Source organism: Mesitornis unicolor, unplaced genomic scaffold, assembly GCF_000695765.1.
Source record: "Mesitornis unicolor isolate BGI_N332 unplaced genomic scaffold, ASM69576v1 scaffold5171, whole genome shotgun sequence".
Taxonomy (NCBI): domain Eukaryota; kingdom Metazoa; phylum Chordata; class Aves; order Mesitornithiformes; family Mesitornithidae; genus Mesitornis; species Mesitornis unicolor.
In genome coordinates, this window is record NW_010164339.1 from 37,743 (window position 1) to 56,394 (window position 18,652).

General features: G+C 39.3%; 1 protein-coding gene across 1 annotated transcript in view; it reads right to left on the minus strand.

Moving 5' to 3' along the window:
* The window catches only part of OLA1 (Obg-like ATPase 1), a gene marked incomplete at its 5' end in the record, with an annotated part of 40,475 nt that overhangs the window by 7,584 nt on the left and 14,239 nt on the right, over positions 1-18,652 (minus strand). The window contains one exon of the mRNA XM_010194273.1: positions 14-154. Coding sequence (XP_010192575.1) covers positions 14-154 — 141 coding nt within the window. The remainder of the gene's footprint in view (positions 1-13; positions 155-18,652) is intronic.

Sequence of the window (18,652 nt, forward strand, 5' to 3'; positions counted from 1 at the left end):
AATGCTAATTAACCTTTGTGTCATGTTCTCTTCCAGATACTTCTGTTTCTCCTCAGCACTCATATCTTGCAACTTGAGTTCCAAGGCCCCACTAAAAGGAATGACCAAAGCACCCGGGTCGTGCTTGTCCACCCACTCTTTAATTTTTATCAACCTGTAGACAACAAAGGGCACAACATTATCTTGTAGTGCATGCATGGCTGTACCACATTCATTATTATCAAGTAGCACATACATATTCATAAGAATTGCACGGTTTTATGATGCCATCTTTTTGTGTATTGCTTTCCAAGGTCAAGGCATTAACAGGCAGCAATTGCTTCAGGTGTACTCCATTAACATTTCACTGTTTCTCGGTTTCTGTTTGGGATTTAATCTATCAGAAATAGGCATAATTTGAGACAATAACTAGGTTTTTGGTAAAGGTTAAATACTTGCAATCTAAAATGCTAACTGAATAAAACTTTGGAGATCTGTGGACATAACATTTTTCTGAGACTTCCAAGACTGATGTTTATAAAATGTGGTAATAAAATGTGGTAAAACTGGGGGTCTTCAGTTTTTCCTATGTATATATATTTTTTTAAAGCATCTTAGCGACTAGGGCAGCTGATAGTGGCAGACAGAAAAGAACATTACACTCCATAAACTCCTGGACAGCAAGCAGCCCCCTGTTTCTTCTGGCTATTGATCTTGGAGTACGCCACAGCTGGTAAATACAGCGCCGCATTCCTACTACTTTCTCCCACCTTTCTCCTATCTCCCCATTTCTAGATATTATAGTACCATTATTTTTAAATCAAGAGTAAGATTTCCTCTCTCTCTTACTCTTCAGTAACTGGCAGCATCAGTAGTAGTTTGCTGTACATCCAATATATTTTTTAGTTGAATGAAGATCAACTACAGATTGATGGTGCTAGTTTTTTGAATGTTCAACATCTTATTAAAAATTAAGAAAATCTTTGCAGCAATAGCTGATGTTTAAACAATTTTTAAACACGGGCACTACATTCGTGACTGCAAATACTATTTATTTTAAATTTAAGGGAGACATTCTTAAATTACCTGTAAGGAGCTCAATGTTACGTACAGGACACTATTTCTGAACAGGCGTGAATGGTAAGAAGGACAACTCTGTACGCTCAGCAAGGAAACTCAAGAGTCATGGGAATATTTCCTGTACAGTACAACACAAAGTACAAAATACAGTACTTTGGGTGCCGTAGATGTTTCAGACCTGAAGCACCCACCATACAGCACAGGGTTTTATGCTTGCTGAGCTCTTTTTCTTAGTCCTGCTAATCTCCAAGATTTAGACTAAGGTTTTAACTGCTATTATACTAAAGTGCTTTGAAACTGTGGCCTGCAAACCTTTAAATAATCAATGCAAATGTCACTTCAGAAAAAAATGAACTGAACCACAAGTTCATCAACACACATTTGTCAAAGAAAATAGCAGGGGATCAGAGCTATTATGAGATTAAGTGCATGGCCCACTGAGTAGGGTTTTAGATGGGACAATGAATATAAAAGTTCACTCAACAGTTTTCACACGTTTGTTATATGAGGCTGGTCTTCTATCATTTACTTATGTAAATACCCCATCAGTGGTTTTCAATCCTCATTATACTGATCTTTTTTTCCTCCAGTTATCCAATGAAAATATAGCCTGGTACCCAGGACTGATACTGAAACGCTACTGCTTTCAGAAACATCTGAGCTGCAAATCACAACTAAGGTGCACTTAGCAGCACTTCTAAAACTGACATTTGTACTTAACTAATTCATTTTGGCTAACAAACTGGATATCAAAGTTCAGAGCTTATGAATGCAAATCTTTTACAGAAAATTTATCTAGAAATGGATCTACTATTCATCAGCATACTTCAACACCTGTGCATACATCCTTTTGTTTTTTTTAAGAAAGTGTCTAACACTGCTCTCTAGACTCTAGACTAATTAAATAATGTACCAAGTGAAAAGCAGAATTACACATGCAAACCTGGAAAAGTGAAATGAGCATGAAAGTAATGTCAAAAACTGGATTCAAATTCTGTTTGGTAAATATGGTCATCGTGACTAATAAACTAAGAACTATTGTGGAACAACAAGATAAGAAATAATTACTTTGGCTAAAACACCAATTCAGAATAATAATAGTCTTAGACTGTCATTTTAACAGCTTTTCTATTGAGTCCTTCGAGGGATTATTTGCATTCCTCAGGTATTCTATTGTACAATTCAGATGAATAAAGACTTACAAATCATTCCTCTACCGCCAGTGTGAGACTTTGATCCAGTGAATACACCATTGTACCTTAACTATAATTGGCAAAAAACCTGACAGTGTAGAGCATCACAAGCTTAATAACAAAGGAGAATATCTCAAAGTGTTGACAGATGATCTTCATAATGCAGGAGCAGAGCTGGTACATTTTAGCAATAAATGAGCACTGAGGTCTAAAGGTCTCTGAAGTGACTGACATCAGACCTGCTACAGCTCACTAAAAGAATGAGGTACTGCATCCCACTCTGTACAGACAGTCGGGTTCTCTGTCAAAAGTCTTTCACTTTTATGACTTTCAATGTCACAGGAATTACTGAAAAGTACCAAGGAATTCCCCTAATGGTGATCAAAACAAAGAAAACAAAAAAGGGTAAATACTCAAACAGAAATACTGCTATATTTCTAAATGAAATTTTCCCAGAAGCAAAAATGCTTGAGTAACAATCAATAAAGTAATAGTCCAAGTTTGCTATTCTGTTAGAGATAACCAAGTGTGCTAAATAGAACAAAATTATCTTTAAAACTGGGAACAATTAATGTCAAAAGTCTGTTTTATTTGAACACGTGATTTTTCCGTGTGAATGTTGTATGTCTGTAAAAGGACAGCATTATGACGCTAATTTGGGCCTCTGTGAAGATAAGCAAATCCTGGAATATCTCTCCATTATTTCATGTTATACTTGATAATGAATGATGGAGGGTCTTGGATTTTAGGCTGAGAGAAAAGTATTAACACTCTGTTTAAAAAAATTCCAAAACCACAACATTAAAATGTAACAAGATGAAAAGTTTAAAAAACAAAACAAAACAAAACAAACAAAAAACCCCAAACTACAAAACCCAACCAAAACCCAACCTGTAAAACTGGCAGAACCACAGACCATGATCAACAGCTGAAACAAGAAAGGGCTCAAGATTCAAACCCCTCTTGACAAAGTAAACTGACAGCTATGTGAAAGCAGTGTACCATGTTAAAAGCAAAACAAAATACCCTCTTTCTTAAGTAGGTTTCTGAAAATGCTGTTAATAGTAGAGTTAAAACTAAATTATGATTATAAAAGGTAGAGCAGAAAGAAGAAAGGGTTATTCTAGCACTGCTCAGTACTAACAGCGAGGGATCTCGTGGAGCATTTCTGGACATCCACCAGCCTTCCCCTGCTGAGGAGGCTCGATTCTTCCCTTCAGGTGGCTCAACAGCAACTACCCACGGTTCCTACATTGAAATTTGATTCTATTCACCACAAACGGACAAGATATCCTTTCTGGAAAAAAATATAAACGCAAGAGACAGTAAGACAACCATACATTCTGTGACGGCAAAGAGAAAATCCGAAATAGAAGTTGAATCGAAAACTTAAAAAGACAACAGTGTAAAAACCTGACAGAAGAACAAAACCAAGGGGAGAACAAAACTAGATCTGAACAACTGTCAAGGCAGCACTCCAAATTCTGACCGGGGAAAAGGGCCAGGAGCAATGAAGATGCTCACTTCAACGAACACCATTAGTGTTGGCTGATAAGGAAGGACGAAAGCATGTCAGCATATCTACTACTAACTCAGAACTGCTGTGAAGACCAAGGTGTTTTCTTGCCACTATTAGACTACAAAGTTTGTCAAAGGCAAGATTTAAGGACATTCCACTTTCTAACTTTGCACCAGCCTGACAAGGAAAAAATAAACGAAAGAAGCCAGTGACTCCACGCGCAGAAGGATCAGGACAACTGCCAGAGTTAACTCCTGATATTGAATCAGGATGCAAAACACACCTTGGAGAAAGGTTTCAAAATGAGAGCACTCACTGAGAAGTGGTGAGTCAATAAGCAAAGCATCCCAGAAAGGGGAGTTGTGCAGAAGGAAATGCCTTCACTTTAAAACGGTGATGGTTCCCGAGGTAGAAGAAACCAGAACTTGCAGACAACCAAAATAAAGAGGTACAAAAATCTGTTGAATGCCCATTAACTGCAAATCGATATTTGACAGTTTCACATGAGAGATCCAGCTGGGAACAGAGACAGAGTTCAGATGGAAATCAGAAGTAGTGATGGAAGAGAGAAGCTGCAGGGAGAACTTAAGCTCAGTGGACACCTGCAAGACAAGATGATCTGAAAAACTGACCCCTGAGAAGAAAGGTGATCTGTGAAAGTACGCTTTTGTACAAGGGAGACCAAAAAACCCCATCTAACCCATAGCAGACAAACAATTGGTTTTGTTGTACACCTGAACTATGCGTGGAAATCAGCAGAAACAAAACAGCATGGCAGGGAAGAAGAAACTACCAGGCAGCACCTGATAACGGGATAAGATCAAACTAAATGATCAAAACATACAAAAGGCTGAGGAAAAGATCTACAGACAGGAGTGAGAACACAAGGACCAAGTGGCTTCAACAGTCTCTTCCCGTTGGCAGTTCTGAGCAACTCCAGATTTTTAAAACCTTCCAAACTCAATCTGTCCAGTGCTTTGCTCCCCACTGTTGAGAAGTTTTCTGTATGTGTAGCCCAAGCCACCTTTATTTCAATTTAAATTCATTAGTTTAACTGAGCCTAGACTCTATGGACTGGGAATACGCGCTCCCTATTTCTTTACAGCAGCACTTTACATACTTAAAAACTGAGGTTTTCTATTTTATTTTGAACTTTCTTTGTAAGCCACATATTACTTCTAACTTTGAACCTTTTTCTGGACTCTCTCCAATTGGTCTAAAAGTTCCTTAACCACACAGTACCTAATGCACACCTCAGAGCTCAATAATAACGTTTTATAAGCATTAAAATAGCTACAGGATTAACTTGCACATTTTGCAGGTGATTCACCTGTTTATAAAACCCAGTACAGCATCTGCTTTTTCTGTGACAGCCCTGCAACATTATCTCAAGCTCAGTTTATATACTGTATGACCCTGCTTGACTACCTATTCGTGATCCTATATTTGCATAGTTGATTATTCCTGCATGAAATCCTTCTCACATATTGAACCCGAGCTCTTTTGTTCCTAACCATTTCTTCTATTTCTCGAGGTGCTCCTCAATTCTAATTTTGGTCTATACATAGCTGGGCACCTCCTGTTTTGGGGTCATCTACAGATTTAACAAGAATGCTCATCATCCAGCTCATTAATGGAAATTCGTATCAGTATTCAACCAGCAGCCGCTTCTGCAGATCTCCTAATGAGCCATACTTCCATTTGGAAAGTGAACCCTTGGTAAGGGTGCTCTGTGTATTATCTTCCAAGCAGCCTTGCACACTCAACTTCCAGCAGTTTCCATCTAGCCAGTATTTCCTACCTTGTTTATGAGAATGTTGTAAAGCACTGAAACCTTCAAAGGCTCAATAAAAATCCCAATATATAGTGAAGTGTATTTTTTCACTATATGCAAGACCATTAAATTTATCACAAAGTATGAGAGTCATCTGACAAGTTAGACGAGTAATAGCCAACATGAAATTGTGAAGAAAAGCTGGCTTGCTTCTAGGTGATTAAAACCAATTGAATGGTACCAACATTTTTGTTGAAATTAAAGGAAAGTTCATTGATTTAAAAATGTCTTGTTTCTTCTTTCCTCTCTGTGGTTTTCTTTGGTCTTTTGAAGCCTTGCCCATTATCCACAAGTTATCTAAAACGATGATAAATTAGGCAACAATTATTTTTTTTGTCAGGTCCCAGAACGTTCTACTGTGAGTACCACTACAGTTACTTGATTTGGTGGGATGGGAAAGAAGACCTAATTTACCTAAGCACCAGTACTGCAGACACAGCTCATAAGTGATGTGCTTCCCTCCTGTTCAGAAAGCCCAGGTGATACTCCGCTGTAACAGATTAACATGCTGTAACTCTTACCGCTGCCTGCCTTTGTGAGGATATCTCTTTCTTCTTGCACGACATAAAGAGAAAGGTAGACTAAACAGCAAAGCATTAAAGAATAAAAAAGTACTTTCTTCCCCACAACTACAGTTTGCTTTCTGTGAAGAAGACAAACATACAGAAGGTTGGTGAGTACTTGATACCGACCTATGCAATCCCATATCAGATCATCAGTGACATTTACAAATTTGGGGGTTTTTATACCCTGTTCCCAGTTGCTCAGGAGGAACACAGCAATCCTTAGATTTCAAAAGGCCCTTTCCCACCCAACCCCACCTGCAAATACTTCCCAGTAACATTTCAGAACAAAAGCACTGCCTCCACGGGCTGGGCTGCTCCCTGGCCAAGAGCCTCCTTCCAGCCCCTCAGGACCTCATTTATCCTGTGTATCCTCAATGCTTTAAACTCCTCAACACCTTCCTAGAGTCTGGTGTCCATACCCCCTCCAGATGACCAACATGGGGAACCTGTCTTACACGTTAGATGTCACTCGCATCTCCAACACAGATTGACTTGAGCCTTGAAACATGCAGTGGAATAGTCCTTAAAATTCTTTACCACAACATTTTCGGGGACTTGCAACACATCCCATCAACTCAGGAAACTTACGACAGAAGAGGGATATAAAGTATTTAATTCTATCAGATCTGTATTTCACACTTGTTAACGTCACTGTAATTTCAACCGATACTACATCAACAAAAGAAGTTCCTGACCGACACTGTCACTTGCCATTTCTTGTAGGTGGGTTTATAACTTCTCTTAACTTTTTCCTTTGAAATGTAAGAAATCCCAGGCTCTCTGCCTCACATGTGTCAAAGCAAGTTTTTCTAGCACCTTGATCTCTATTACGGCCATTATCTTAAATCCCCTATAGTTCTGGAAAATCTCACCCATTAGATGAGGTGCCCAGTATTTCACCTACTGTTCTAGTCCATATTGCATCCCAGATTCTAAAGAAACATTTTCATAATCTAGATCCGAGCTTCTCATCCTATTTCTTATCCATCCAGCTGTTAACACTTTTCTGCCATCAGCTACACACGGAGCAGGGACCCTACCAGCACTCCCTGCAGGTATACTCAAGCTGTTAAAAAAATAGTAATCTTAAAAGAAAAAAGTTTTGGGAGGGAGGAAGAATTTGTTTCTTTCATACCCTTCCTCCCCACTCCTTTTCTTTTAAGCTGGACCAATTTACCTTCCCATGTATTCTCACGTTGTGCCAATGTAACTGAGGGGTGCTGCTGGCACAGCTGAAGACTCTTAAGGACAGGAAAGCCTTAAGTTAACCCATCACCCAAAAAAGAGCAAGGCCACGAAGCCAAGTTCAATCAGGAATGTTGGTGTTTATTATTGGTGGATGCTTGTACATGGCATGACTCCTGAGTAAAAATTATCCCATATGAGATCACTTAAACTAGATTCAAGGCAGAAAACAGTATTAGTTGACACGGGGTGGGGGAGGGGGAAAACAGGGCAATACTCTGGAAATTCATATGAAAGCACTTCATGCCCTCAATATATAATTCTGTTAACAATTTGCCCAATGTAATATGGTAGTAGTATACAGTTCTCAGTTTATTTGCTCTAGAAAACTGCCAGGAGATATTCACTGTTTAATGGTATGTTAAAAACACATAAGGACATAACACTTCACTTACATCTTTATACTACTGATCACTTTTTGAACGTATTTCATACGTTTGACTTAACCGATATGAAACTTGTTTAGCTGTTCTGGGTTTACAAGATACTGGAACTGTGGAAGAAATAACACCGAAGAACATGGCATTATCTGTAAATGAGCTCAGACAGTAGTTAATGGACAAAATACTTTTATAACTAGGAAAAATAAAGCATGCATAATAGAAAAATCAAGTTGATGAACTACAACCAGGTTTGAATTAAAAAATATCAAGATGGTAGAAAGACAGAGAGAAAGAAGTAAAACAATCCAGAATGACAACTTCTCTAATCAATAGAGTTTCCAGTAAGAAAAGATTTTTCAGTGCCTTACACTGCCAATGCCATCCAAGAGCAGGTCAGTAGAGCAATTCATATCAATGCTATTATAGTGAAGTCTCAAATATGTAATCCCATAAAAATGCATAAGCCATCCATAAAGGAAATATTTGCTTAAAAAAACAATTTATGATGCCTTAATAAGAGAAACTTTACATGAAATGCACGATGGACAAAACCATTTGACAGTGATATTCTTCCATGTGCTGTGTGCACACTAACAAATACAAGGCCATACTCCCTAACAAAAAATGTGATGCACATAAAACTCCTGTGTAATGAAACAGATATATGCTAACAACACTTAAAACAGGACACTATAAAGAGTAATTGGGAACACATGCCATTAAAAATCCTGCAATGAGTGACACAAATGCAGACTACAACAACATGTGTTAGTTTTGGCTTTCACCAATGTCACACAACAAGTTAATGAAACCTAATCAAACCGGGTCAGAAGAGTCCCATCCCACCCCCACAGTTCTCTTAATGAAATATCCTCTCCTGCTCACACCTGATAGAGGGAGGCCCCTTCCTCGCTTCTCCAGAGTTAGTCTGGGTGATCTTAGTTGCAGAGCCTCTCCAGACCACAGAACTCACATGAATGCTCTCTTCCTCCCTCCCTCCTTGTCAAAACCTATGTGAGTATTAAAACTGCAAGAGTCAAATATTACCACAATAAGAGCATTAGATTTAAAATAGTAAACCCTGCCTATTCCCTCCACCCCCTTGAACCATTAGGAAGTACCAACATTCTGTGATCTCATGATACTATGAGCGATGTTTCATGAAACAATTTTAATGTAACAAGTAACAATTAATTAGTAATAAGATACACAGAAGCTGGTGCTACTGGATTAAGTTGTGAGGGTTTTCTGATGAAGAAAAGATCAAACTTGTTACTAGGCCTGAATATGCTACTCAACAAATTAGAAATTAACTTTATTTACCCAGAGCAAGAACATAATCTAAGCTCTCAGTGTAACAATGGAAGAGTTATTTAGTTGAATGGTTAATATTCGAACTACAGCAGCTCCAAGAATACAAGGCTTCATTTCAGACACCTGATTTAGATACTTAATCTCACTCTGCTCCCTGTATAGTTAATGAAGCAGGAGGCTCTTCTGAGGGCAGTTCAGAGCACTTAAATTAGGGCTCCTGTTCTCACTGACTTCTTAAAGCATCTTCCCTCTTCCCTTTTCATAGGCTGCTTTAGAAACTAACTCTGACCTTAAGTGCCTAAGATGCTTCCATAAAATTATGTGGTGTGTCTCAGTCTTACCTCCTGCTGATACATTTCCCCAAATGCTGTCTAATAAATCCAACAGCATGCGCTGTACTGTAATATGAACATGTCCACGTCCAGGTAAATCATTAGATGAGTTAGAGATTTTCACAGTGTGCAGAGATGCCTTATATGAAATGCACCTCGCTAATTTGAAAAGCTGCCACAGAAATGTTCAATCCTACAGACGCAGTCTGTTTACCTGTCTAAACTATGGCGAAATGAAAAAAATTAACAACATCTGAATCTCCTACTAAAGCACACTCGTCCCAGGGGAACACTAACTTTGATTGTTTTCAGAAGTGGGAATAAGTGTCTGGATCAGTGTCTGAAATCACGCTCCGTTGGTCTGATGGACTGTAAAGGATCTGTTAGACATGAAGGTTTTTATGACAAAGTAAATTCCTGTCAGAAATACATACCCTTATTCTGTGGGTGGGTGTGTACAAAACATTTTTACATGCAAACACAAAACTAAAATCTGATTTATTCTAAAACTACTCGTTTACCCATCTTCATTTGCTTTTTGATGATGGAATCAGGATGCATTCAACGCCCCCAACAATTTTAACAACAAAAAACTATTTGACTGAAAAGAAGTTCCACCTTGAAGCTACAGCACTCTGTGCTGTGTTTTACACTTACAAACACTAGCACGAACAACAACGGGATCAAAAAGCCAAACCTAAAATGCAAGCTACTTTAACTTTTATGATTTGACCCAGAAGCCATTTTTCAACAGAAAGTCAGAACACAAGCCCAAAACCACACTAATTCGTGTTCAGTCTCTTCTGAGTAAAGACAAGGCTCCATCTGTGGTGGCATACGTGATAGTTGTCAACATAAATGAAAATGTTCATGAATAAAACCCAGGCTGTATAAAGAGCTAATTATAATATTACTATCAATTGTTAGCTTGCGCTTGCAAATCTTTCATATCATATAAATGCATTGTTTTTGACATTTCTCCGTAGCTAAACATCACATCATTTCACTTTTTCAAAGTAGTTCAAATATGCACAGGATATACTATAAGGAATGTGGTCTGATCTACAGTTACACTGAAGAAGAAAAAAAGCTATGACATCAATCTGCGTTGTCATTAAAAACTAATGTAAAACATTGATCAGATCCCAACCAAAAAGACTTCTAACAGTCTTTAGAAAATGATTTCTACTTGCTGCATATTCATCCTTTCTATCCAAAAGAGCAGTTGAAAACACTTCACCAAACCATGCGATTGGAGACAAAAATAATTCAAACACCCAAGCAACGGTGAAGTTGTGAATTATTCAGCTTACACCCCGAAGTTTTCTTACCAGTAGAAACACTGTTTATTTGCTTAAAGCAATCACACTCTTCTAGCACAGGAGTTGTGAGAAAAGTTTCCGTAACCAATGAAAAGCACCATTCCTATTTTAATGCTCAAATGGATTTGTCTTTTATTTTAGAAGTGTCGTAGAAGTTAAGTTTGGAAAAGGCCTGCTCAACAGGCAAGAGCCCTAGTAAGTAATACATGGTGACAAGCAGATCCAGCCAAAGGAAAAGCACTAGAAAATCATATTCAGGGACATGATAGTCTATTTCTCCACCAAAGAGTCACTCAATCAACAGATGCAATGCTATTTTAGACTTAGTTTGATTGAGCAACACCACCACCAGAGACGAAACGCTCACAGAAAATAACCTGAGTAAATACAAGTAATTTGGATTAAAGGAAAAAATAAACCATGCCCTGATAAATTTACTCTCCCATTGGTATAACGTACGATTTTCTATGCAGGAGAAAGACATCTATAAAGTATTTGACAGTGTGCTGTCTGTGAAACTGCCCATTCAGCCAGAGAAGAGGGAGAAGTGGATGTGTTCATACCGTGCACTGAGTAACGCACTGGATCTCTTCACAGAAGAACACATTGGTGTTCGAGTGTACCATTACTCAAGCTCCACAAGGATCAAACTTAGGACTGAATCTTGTTTAAATACATTTATGACCTTGACACACATGTTAGTTGCAAAGTTTACGTTTGATACAAGAGCAGGAGACGTTTTCCTCAAGGAAAGCCATCATCGTCAGCATCAACTGGAAGTGACACGGAAGGGGGATCATGATGGTCTGGTCTTCTTCAGAGCAACTCTAAGCCACCAAGACAATGAAACAGGGAAAAGGCAAATGTGATCTGCAGCTCCTACTGGAAATGCTTCCCTTCATGTAACAGGATGCATTGTGTCGCTGTCTAAGGTGTCAAGGAAAGCACGTGGAGTACTCTGTGCAGCTGTGGTCAGCTACATTCAGAACAGGTCTAAGATTATCAGAGCAACGGGAACCTCATGCAAATGACAGAGAGAAAACTGGTAATGCTACAAAGGGGCTACAAAGATGATTAAGGGAGTGGAGCATCTCTCTTATGCAGAAAGGCTGAGGGAGCTGGGGCTCTTTAGTTTGCAGAAGAGGAGACTGAGGGGAGCCCTCATTCATGTTTATAAATATTTAAAGGGTGAGTGTCACGAGGATGGAGCCAGGCTCTTCTCGGTGACAAACAATGATAGGACAAGGGGGAATGGGCACAAGCTGGAACACAGGAGGTTCCACTTAGATTTGAGAAGAAACTTCTTCTCAGTGAGGGTGACAGAGCCCTGGCCCAGGCTGCCCAGAGAGGTTGTGGAGTCTCCTTCTCTGCAGACATTCAAAACCCGCCTGGACGCCTTCCTGTGTAACCTCATCTGGGTGTTCCTGCTCCGGCAGGGGGATTGGACTGGATGAGCTTTGGAGGTCCCTTCCAATCCCTAACGGTCTGGGATTCTGTGAATGCCCACTTTACATAAGTACTGGAGGTAAACACCAGTTAGATAAGATACTGCTTAATCTACAGGACAAAGATGCCAGAACCACCAATGAAATAAGGCAGCCATGGGAAAAATGCAGAGATTGGAAATTAGCAGAACATTTTCAACCCAAGGCAGCAGCGAGATTCCGTGTACAGCCTCCCAAGACTTTGTCCAAAACAATCAGCTACAATTAAAAAAAAACAACCTTAAATTAATTTATGAAAGTCATTATACTGTGTAGTTACCAACAATAACTGGATCTGTACTGAATGCAGAGAAGGGATTACAGTAATTTAGGGATTACCATCTAGTTACAAGGAAGCACTACACTTTGTGAATTCAGAAGTACGTAAAGGCTATGCAGAAATGCAAAAGGGGCACAAAGAGGTCTCAATCTCAGATAAATAAAGTTCCTACATGTTTTGTGAAAACTAATGGCTCCACTGGGGAAAAGGCATGAAGAACTCAACCACCACATACTCAACTTGGCTGGAGGTAGCTGGCTGACCAGCAGCAGTAGGCTGGCAGCCTGATAATCATCTAAAAAGTCTTCCCAAGCCACAGAATAGGATGTAAGCTGCTGTTCAGTGCACCATGCCACTGCTTTTTAAAGAATGAGTACAACTTAGGAATCACTGTTGTAACGAAACAAAGGTCAAACTCTTGGAAAACTAGACTTCACCAGTTCTGCTCTTCCAAAATAAAATGTATAAAAATGTCAAAAGTAGCCCATAATACCATGTATGGTTACCAGTACCACTTAGGAGAAGAGAACAAGCAAGGCAGAAGAGGTGGCTGCAGTACTTGTATCGCAGCTCAGCAGTTGGTAATTTCAAAATATGGGTAAAGTACACATTTTAGAATGGCACTAATGAGAACACTGGACTTCATTATCCTAATTGGTCAAATGCAGAAAATTAAGAACATTATTATATTTATATTATATGTGCAATCACTGAAAATAATTGCTTAGAAAGTGGCTGTTGGGCTCTGCAATACAGAGTCCTGCTTGTTACCAGGTAGGTCAGCACAAGCTGGAAAATGGACAGAAAAAAGGGGAACAGAGGCAAGTGGCAATGAGGAAGGGTAAACAGCATTTGGTTTTCACAGTCCTGTAGTTTCCCCTCATGGAGGATCAACGACAGAACGGAAAATTAGGGAGACCGCTGCTATGGTCAGCGGCTCAGCTTGACAGTCACAGCCTTACAGCCAGCCCTGCCTGCTCGTGCTCCAAGGTCTGCCACCAGCAGCAGCACCGAATCCCGATGGAGCAACGCCTCGGGATCAACAACAAAACACAGAAGCCTTCAGAGTGATTGAAAACGGTGGAAGGACTTAAATTAAAAATTAAAATGTGTGAAAATGTTAATGGAATTTCCTTACTTGGCATCACAAACAAAAATTTAAGAGAGACAGAATTACAATCCAGTTCTCCATCACTAAATCTCCAGGCATGTAAAATGCCTTTAACATAAAGCCCTTCTTGCCCTCCTCCAGCTCCATGTCAGTATCAAGTTCTGCTTCAGAGGAAGGGAATCCTATCATCAGAAGTCTCCTGTGCAATCCAACCCTACTGCACCCTCAAGACCAAGCCCGTTCATTGCATGAAGCAAGACAAGATTGGCTGTGAAGGAAAGGGAGCCTTCTGGTACAGCCATGAGCAGACAACCCTTTGGGGCAGGACATGCATTCCGAACCTTCCTTCCAACATTTTCTGACTTGGAAGTGTTTCCCAGTACAATATTAAGACTTTTAACATAGCTGCACATTATTTCCTAATGTCTAAAAAAGCAACCAATAAACACATTAAATTCTAAACTGAATGCACTCATTAAATACCCATTAACACAAACCTATCTCTGAGCTAATGGAGTTCCAGTGAGTATTTGCTCCTCAACAGAATAGAAGCTGGAAAGAGGTATGGCATTCTGCTATAAGACATCACAGATACTTGCTAAGAGCAGAGAAACACAAAGACATAGCACCACTGAATTTCATGCCATGCCTTGTAAGGAGAAAAACCCAGTGAGTACAGTAGCTTCTGACCCCTCTTCCTACAATACAGCCACTTCCCCATCCCATCTGACAGTTCTTCACATTCTGTTGCTCACTCTGGATTCTTTCCCCAGTGTCATCCTTTTCCAACAGCTCTTTAGTAAGATGCTTCCAAATGCGACCCCCAAAACTTACACCTCTTCATTCAATTTGCAACTCCCTCCTACCCTGGCTTCTGGTCACTCCCACACTCCTACTTCCTTTTATTTAACCTGTGGGGTTAACAGCTCCGGTCCTGGTCAGGGACTCACCTCCTGCTCAGTTTCCTTTATTCCTCAACGTATAGAGGTACATTTGGATCAGAGGCACTTCCAGATTCCTGTTAGATCTGCTCGATTCTTAAATTTAGTAACAGCTGTTTCAAAGAAAAATCCCTTAACTGCTGTGTGTCTCACAGTATTTAGCACTACATTAAATATTTACCACTGGACTTTCTTACATTTTGTTTAAAAAATAAACCACACAAATATTGACATTTCAAAATTTGTGTTCTGCACAAATCCAATGGATTTTAATGATTTTTCCCACTAGAAAGAAAACAAAGTAATTGTAATAGGCTGAAATGAACAGGCTCAGGAACAAAATACCAATTTAAAAAAAAACAACAAAAAACCTTCAGTCCACTGTATAGCTACCTAAGTACCAGAGACATGAAAACAATTCAATAAAGGTATTATATCTTATCAGACACATACGGTAATACTTGTTTTAAAGAACTACTCGCTACCAGTCCTTCAGTAGAGTCCAGAAAAGACAGAACATAGAGTTGTTCCTCTCGTGCCTCCACTCATGGGAACATGGATGGAGCAGACTGAAACGCGGTAAAGCTAACAAACGTTACACCTTTCCTAGAAAGAGAACTTTCTCTCAGAAGCAGATGCAGTTGATAGTTTCTCTAGGACATTCATAAGGTTATTGTATGCACACGTTTGCATCATTTTGAATACACTTGTGGAGCGTGCCGAGTGCTGGAGACTTGATATGGCTTAATGTTCTGGTCATAGCTGTGCATGTCCTCCGTTTGCTACGGACCACAAAGAAACCACAACTGTACATTACGGATCAATCAGGAAGATTATAATTTTTTTTTAATGTTTTAATAAAAATAATGCAAAGTATGGAACTTCACGGTGCCGAGATGCCTAAAACAGAAGTATTTCCCCAGCTCCACCACAATTACAAAATACTACATTAAAGTCCTTTATGGAGAAAGCAGTTACTGAATTTGTGTAAAACGTACATGCTGCCATTTTCAGGCAAGCACCACACTACCAATGCACTCCATTCATTCAGAAGCAGCCCAGATCCAGGACTACAGAAGCTGCAGGTACTGCTCAATGCAATGATTCATAGTTTCCCTAACAGAAAGATTCAGCAGTTTTCAGTCAAGACCTTTATTCCCTCTCTGAATAAATGATGCCTGAAATTTTTATTCTTGTTCTAATGGAATTTCAATGGCCTTCACTGCAAATCTACTGGAAATTTTCGCATATTAAGTGGAAAAAATTAAATGATGTTAACCACATTTTAATGTGATTAAGGCTGACAGGGTCATTATTTCTGCTAATCACTCAGTTTAAAAAGCTCAAACAAAACTTTGTAACAGCCAACGTTTTTTCTGGTTTTCCGTATGCCTACTGTAGTTGAGAATTAAAGCCAATGCAGAATATGAAACACAGTATATTCATAAAAAGGATATATGAACTCTTTTCTGCAATTTGTACATGGATTTCATTGTAATTAATCTCAGGATTAAAAAAAAGAAGAGGGAAGAAATCAATCCTATAATACGTATACCCCTTTACTTCTTTTGTCTTCCTTAATCAAAAGGGAAACTGAGCATGAGAATATATACCTCTTTTCCTGTAGCTCCTATTTGCCAGTGAAAACCAGAAACTATGTCTGCATGTTTTTACCACGAACCAAAAGGTACGTGTGACCGCTGGAAATAATTGCTTAGAAAGTGGCTGTTGGGCTCTGCAATACAGAGTCCTGCTTGTTACCAGGTAGGTCAGCACAAGCTGGAAAACGGACAGAAAAAAGGGGAACAGAGGCAAGTGGCAATGAGGAAGGGTAAACAGCATTTGGTTTTCACAGTCCTGCAGTTTCCCCTCATGGAGGATCAACGACAGAACAGAAAATTAGGGAGACCGCTGCTATGGTCAGCGGCTCAGCTTGACAGTCACAGCCTTACAGCCAGCCCTGCCTGCTCGTGCTCCAAGGTCTGCCACCAGCAGCAGCACCGAATCCCGATGGAGCAACGCCTCGGGATCAACAACAAAACACAGAAGCCTTCAGAGTGAGTGAAAACGGTGGAAGGACTTAAATTAAAAATTACAAGCAGACATGTTTGTCTCAAGTCACACTACCAGAGGAAGGAAGATGCTGTTTATGGGATTTACCTTTTGTTTCTTTCCAGGTGGGACCAGGCTGTTCACAGTTTATGTTGGCGTTGCGTTTTAGGCTTTGCGCAGGATTAGCATTTTCTGGAAAGACCACCACTGTAATGCTCATTGCCTGCTCAATAATTAATATCACCCTCTGTGGATCCTCATTTCTGGAGGACCTGTACCTTTCATGCTACGTTATCTCTCTTCTCACAAACCTAAAACTTACAGATTATTAAAAGAACAGGGAAAAAAAAAGTCATTTCAGCACCCAAACTAATTTTTCTATGTAAGCAATGGTGTTTGTACTTAAGTTACTTCAGAAGAGAATGAAAGTGCAGACAGACTTACATCGATCATTCCAATCTGGTTCAATAGACACGTTTCAACCTCACCGAATCACTAAAACAAAAACCGTATCACAGCAGCCACTTGTATTTCAAAAAAATTTCAGGAAATGGTAAATGAGATCATTACCTTCTTAACCTTAAAGTATGGGAAATTTTTCTGAAAAATATTGAACTTTCTTCCCATTCCATGGCAAAGTATCCAATCCCATACATAGGATTGTTAGGTCTACTTCATAATTACAATAAAAAACGCTAAGAAAAAAAGATGGTACCTAATAATACGCAAGTCTCTTCATATCAGACTTTACTTCTACCTTCATATCCAGCATGTACTGCTAACTCTCTATTTCAACAGCCAGCAGGTTTTTTTCCCTAAAGAATATTTGCTTCCTGCCTGAATTCTTTCCATAACAGGAAAAAAATAAAGAAGTCCAATGGCATTAGCTCATTTACTACCAAGGAACAAACCAGGTTAACATCAATATCGTATTACAGCTGCACTTTGTGATGTTCTCGAAAAGCAACATTACTGGTATTGTTGGACTTTCTAGTTTTAGTGTGAAGCCATGCACTAGTGCATCAACTAACAACCTCGCTGAATTCTTGTGCTCATCTAAGAAGGGACCCTGCTGAATGTCCTAATGCATCTTATTGTGAATCTTCAGCAAATAAAACTTCATGTATGAGCTCATGATGTGCTTTGCTGCTGGAAAGTCACAGGCTCTGTGGGAAGCTTTTTATCTTCCCAGCAGTCAGTTCTCTGAGAACATCAGTGCAGCTACTGTAGTTACCTGTAGATTACTTGTATTTTCTCACATCTGTGTCCAGCAATCTAAACCATGATGATAAAGGGTCATTAGGTTTTGAGTGAGGAAGGGGATGGACTAGACAATTTGCTCTGATAAGCTCCTTGTTGTGAGCGCCGGTTTAGAATGTGAAATGTGGGGTTATGCACATTCTCAACTCAAAAACCAGTGCTCTCAGAGCACCAATTAAAAATCACACTCAGCCCATCTGAAACCACATGAACACATCTTACCTGAATTTTTTTTACAATTACTAATATCGCAATGAAATAATTCTGTCATGGTAAGAAGGACATCAACTGTCTATTAGCCACAAAAGAATTCAGGTACAATTACTAAGATAACTGCTGTTTGGAGCACAGCAAAGCAATTTCCCACAGTGGGACTTACAGTTCAATTTACCAGTTGGGCAAATATTTTGTGCTCTGTAGTGGTCTACAGAGTTAACAGTTACCTGTAACATTTGAGCAGTGTTATACTTGGAGAAAACTTTCTTCAACCCAAACGGGTGTTTCAGCTTTATCTGCTCCCATGAATACACATTTTTTTCCCAACCCTGATCTAAGAACTATTTTAAGGCTTTTCAATTAGCATTAAATGCAAATGTATGAAAGAGTTAGTGGCTCTATTTCCCCATTCCAAGCTACTCACAATGAGGTCTTGTAAGTTATAGGCTACTTGGAAGAGGGATGAGAATAAGCACAATGTCACCTATAAGATTACATGAGTCCTCGAGTAACTTGATGAGGTGGTAAAAGGCCATTTTTC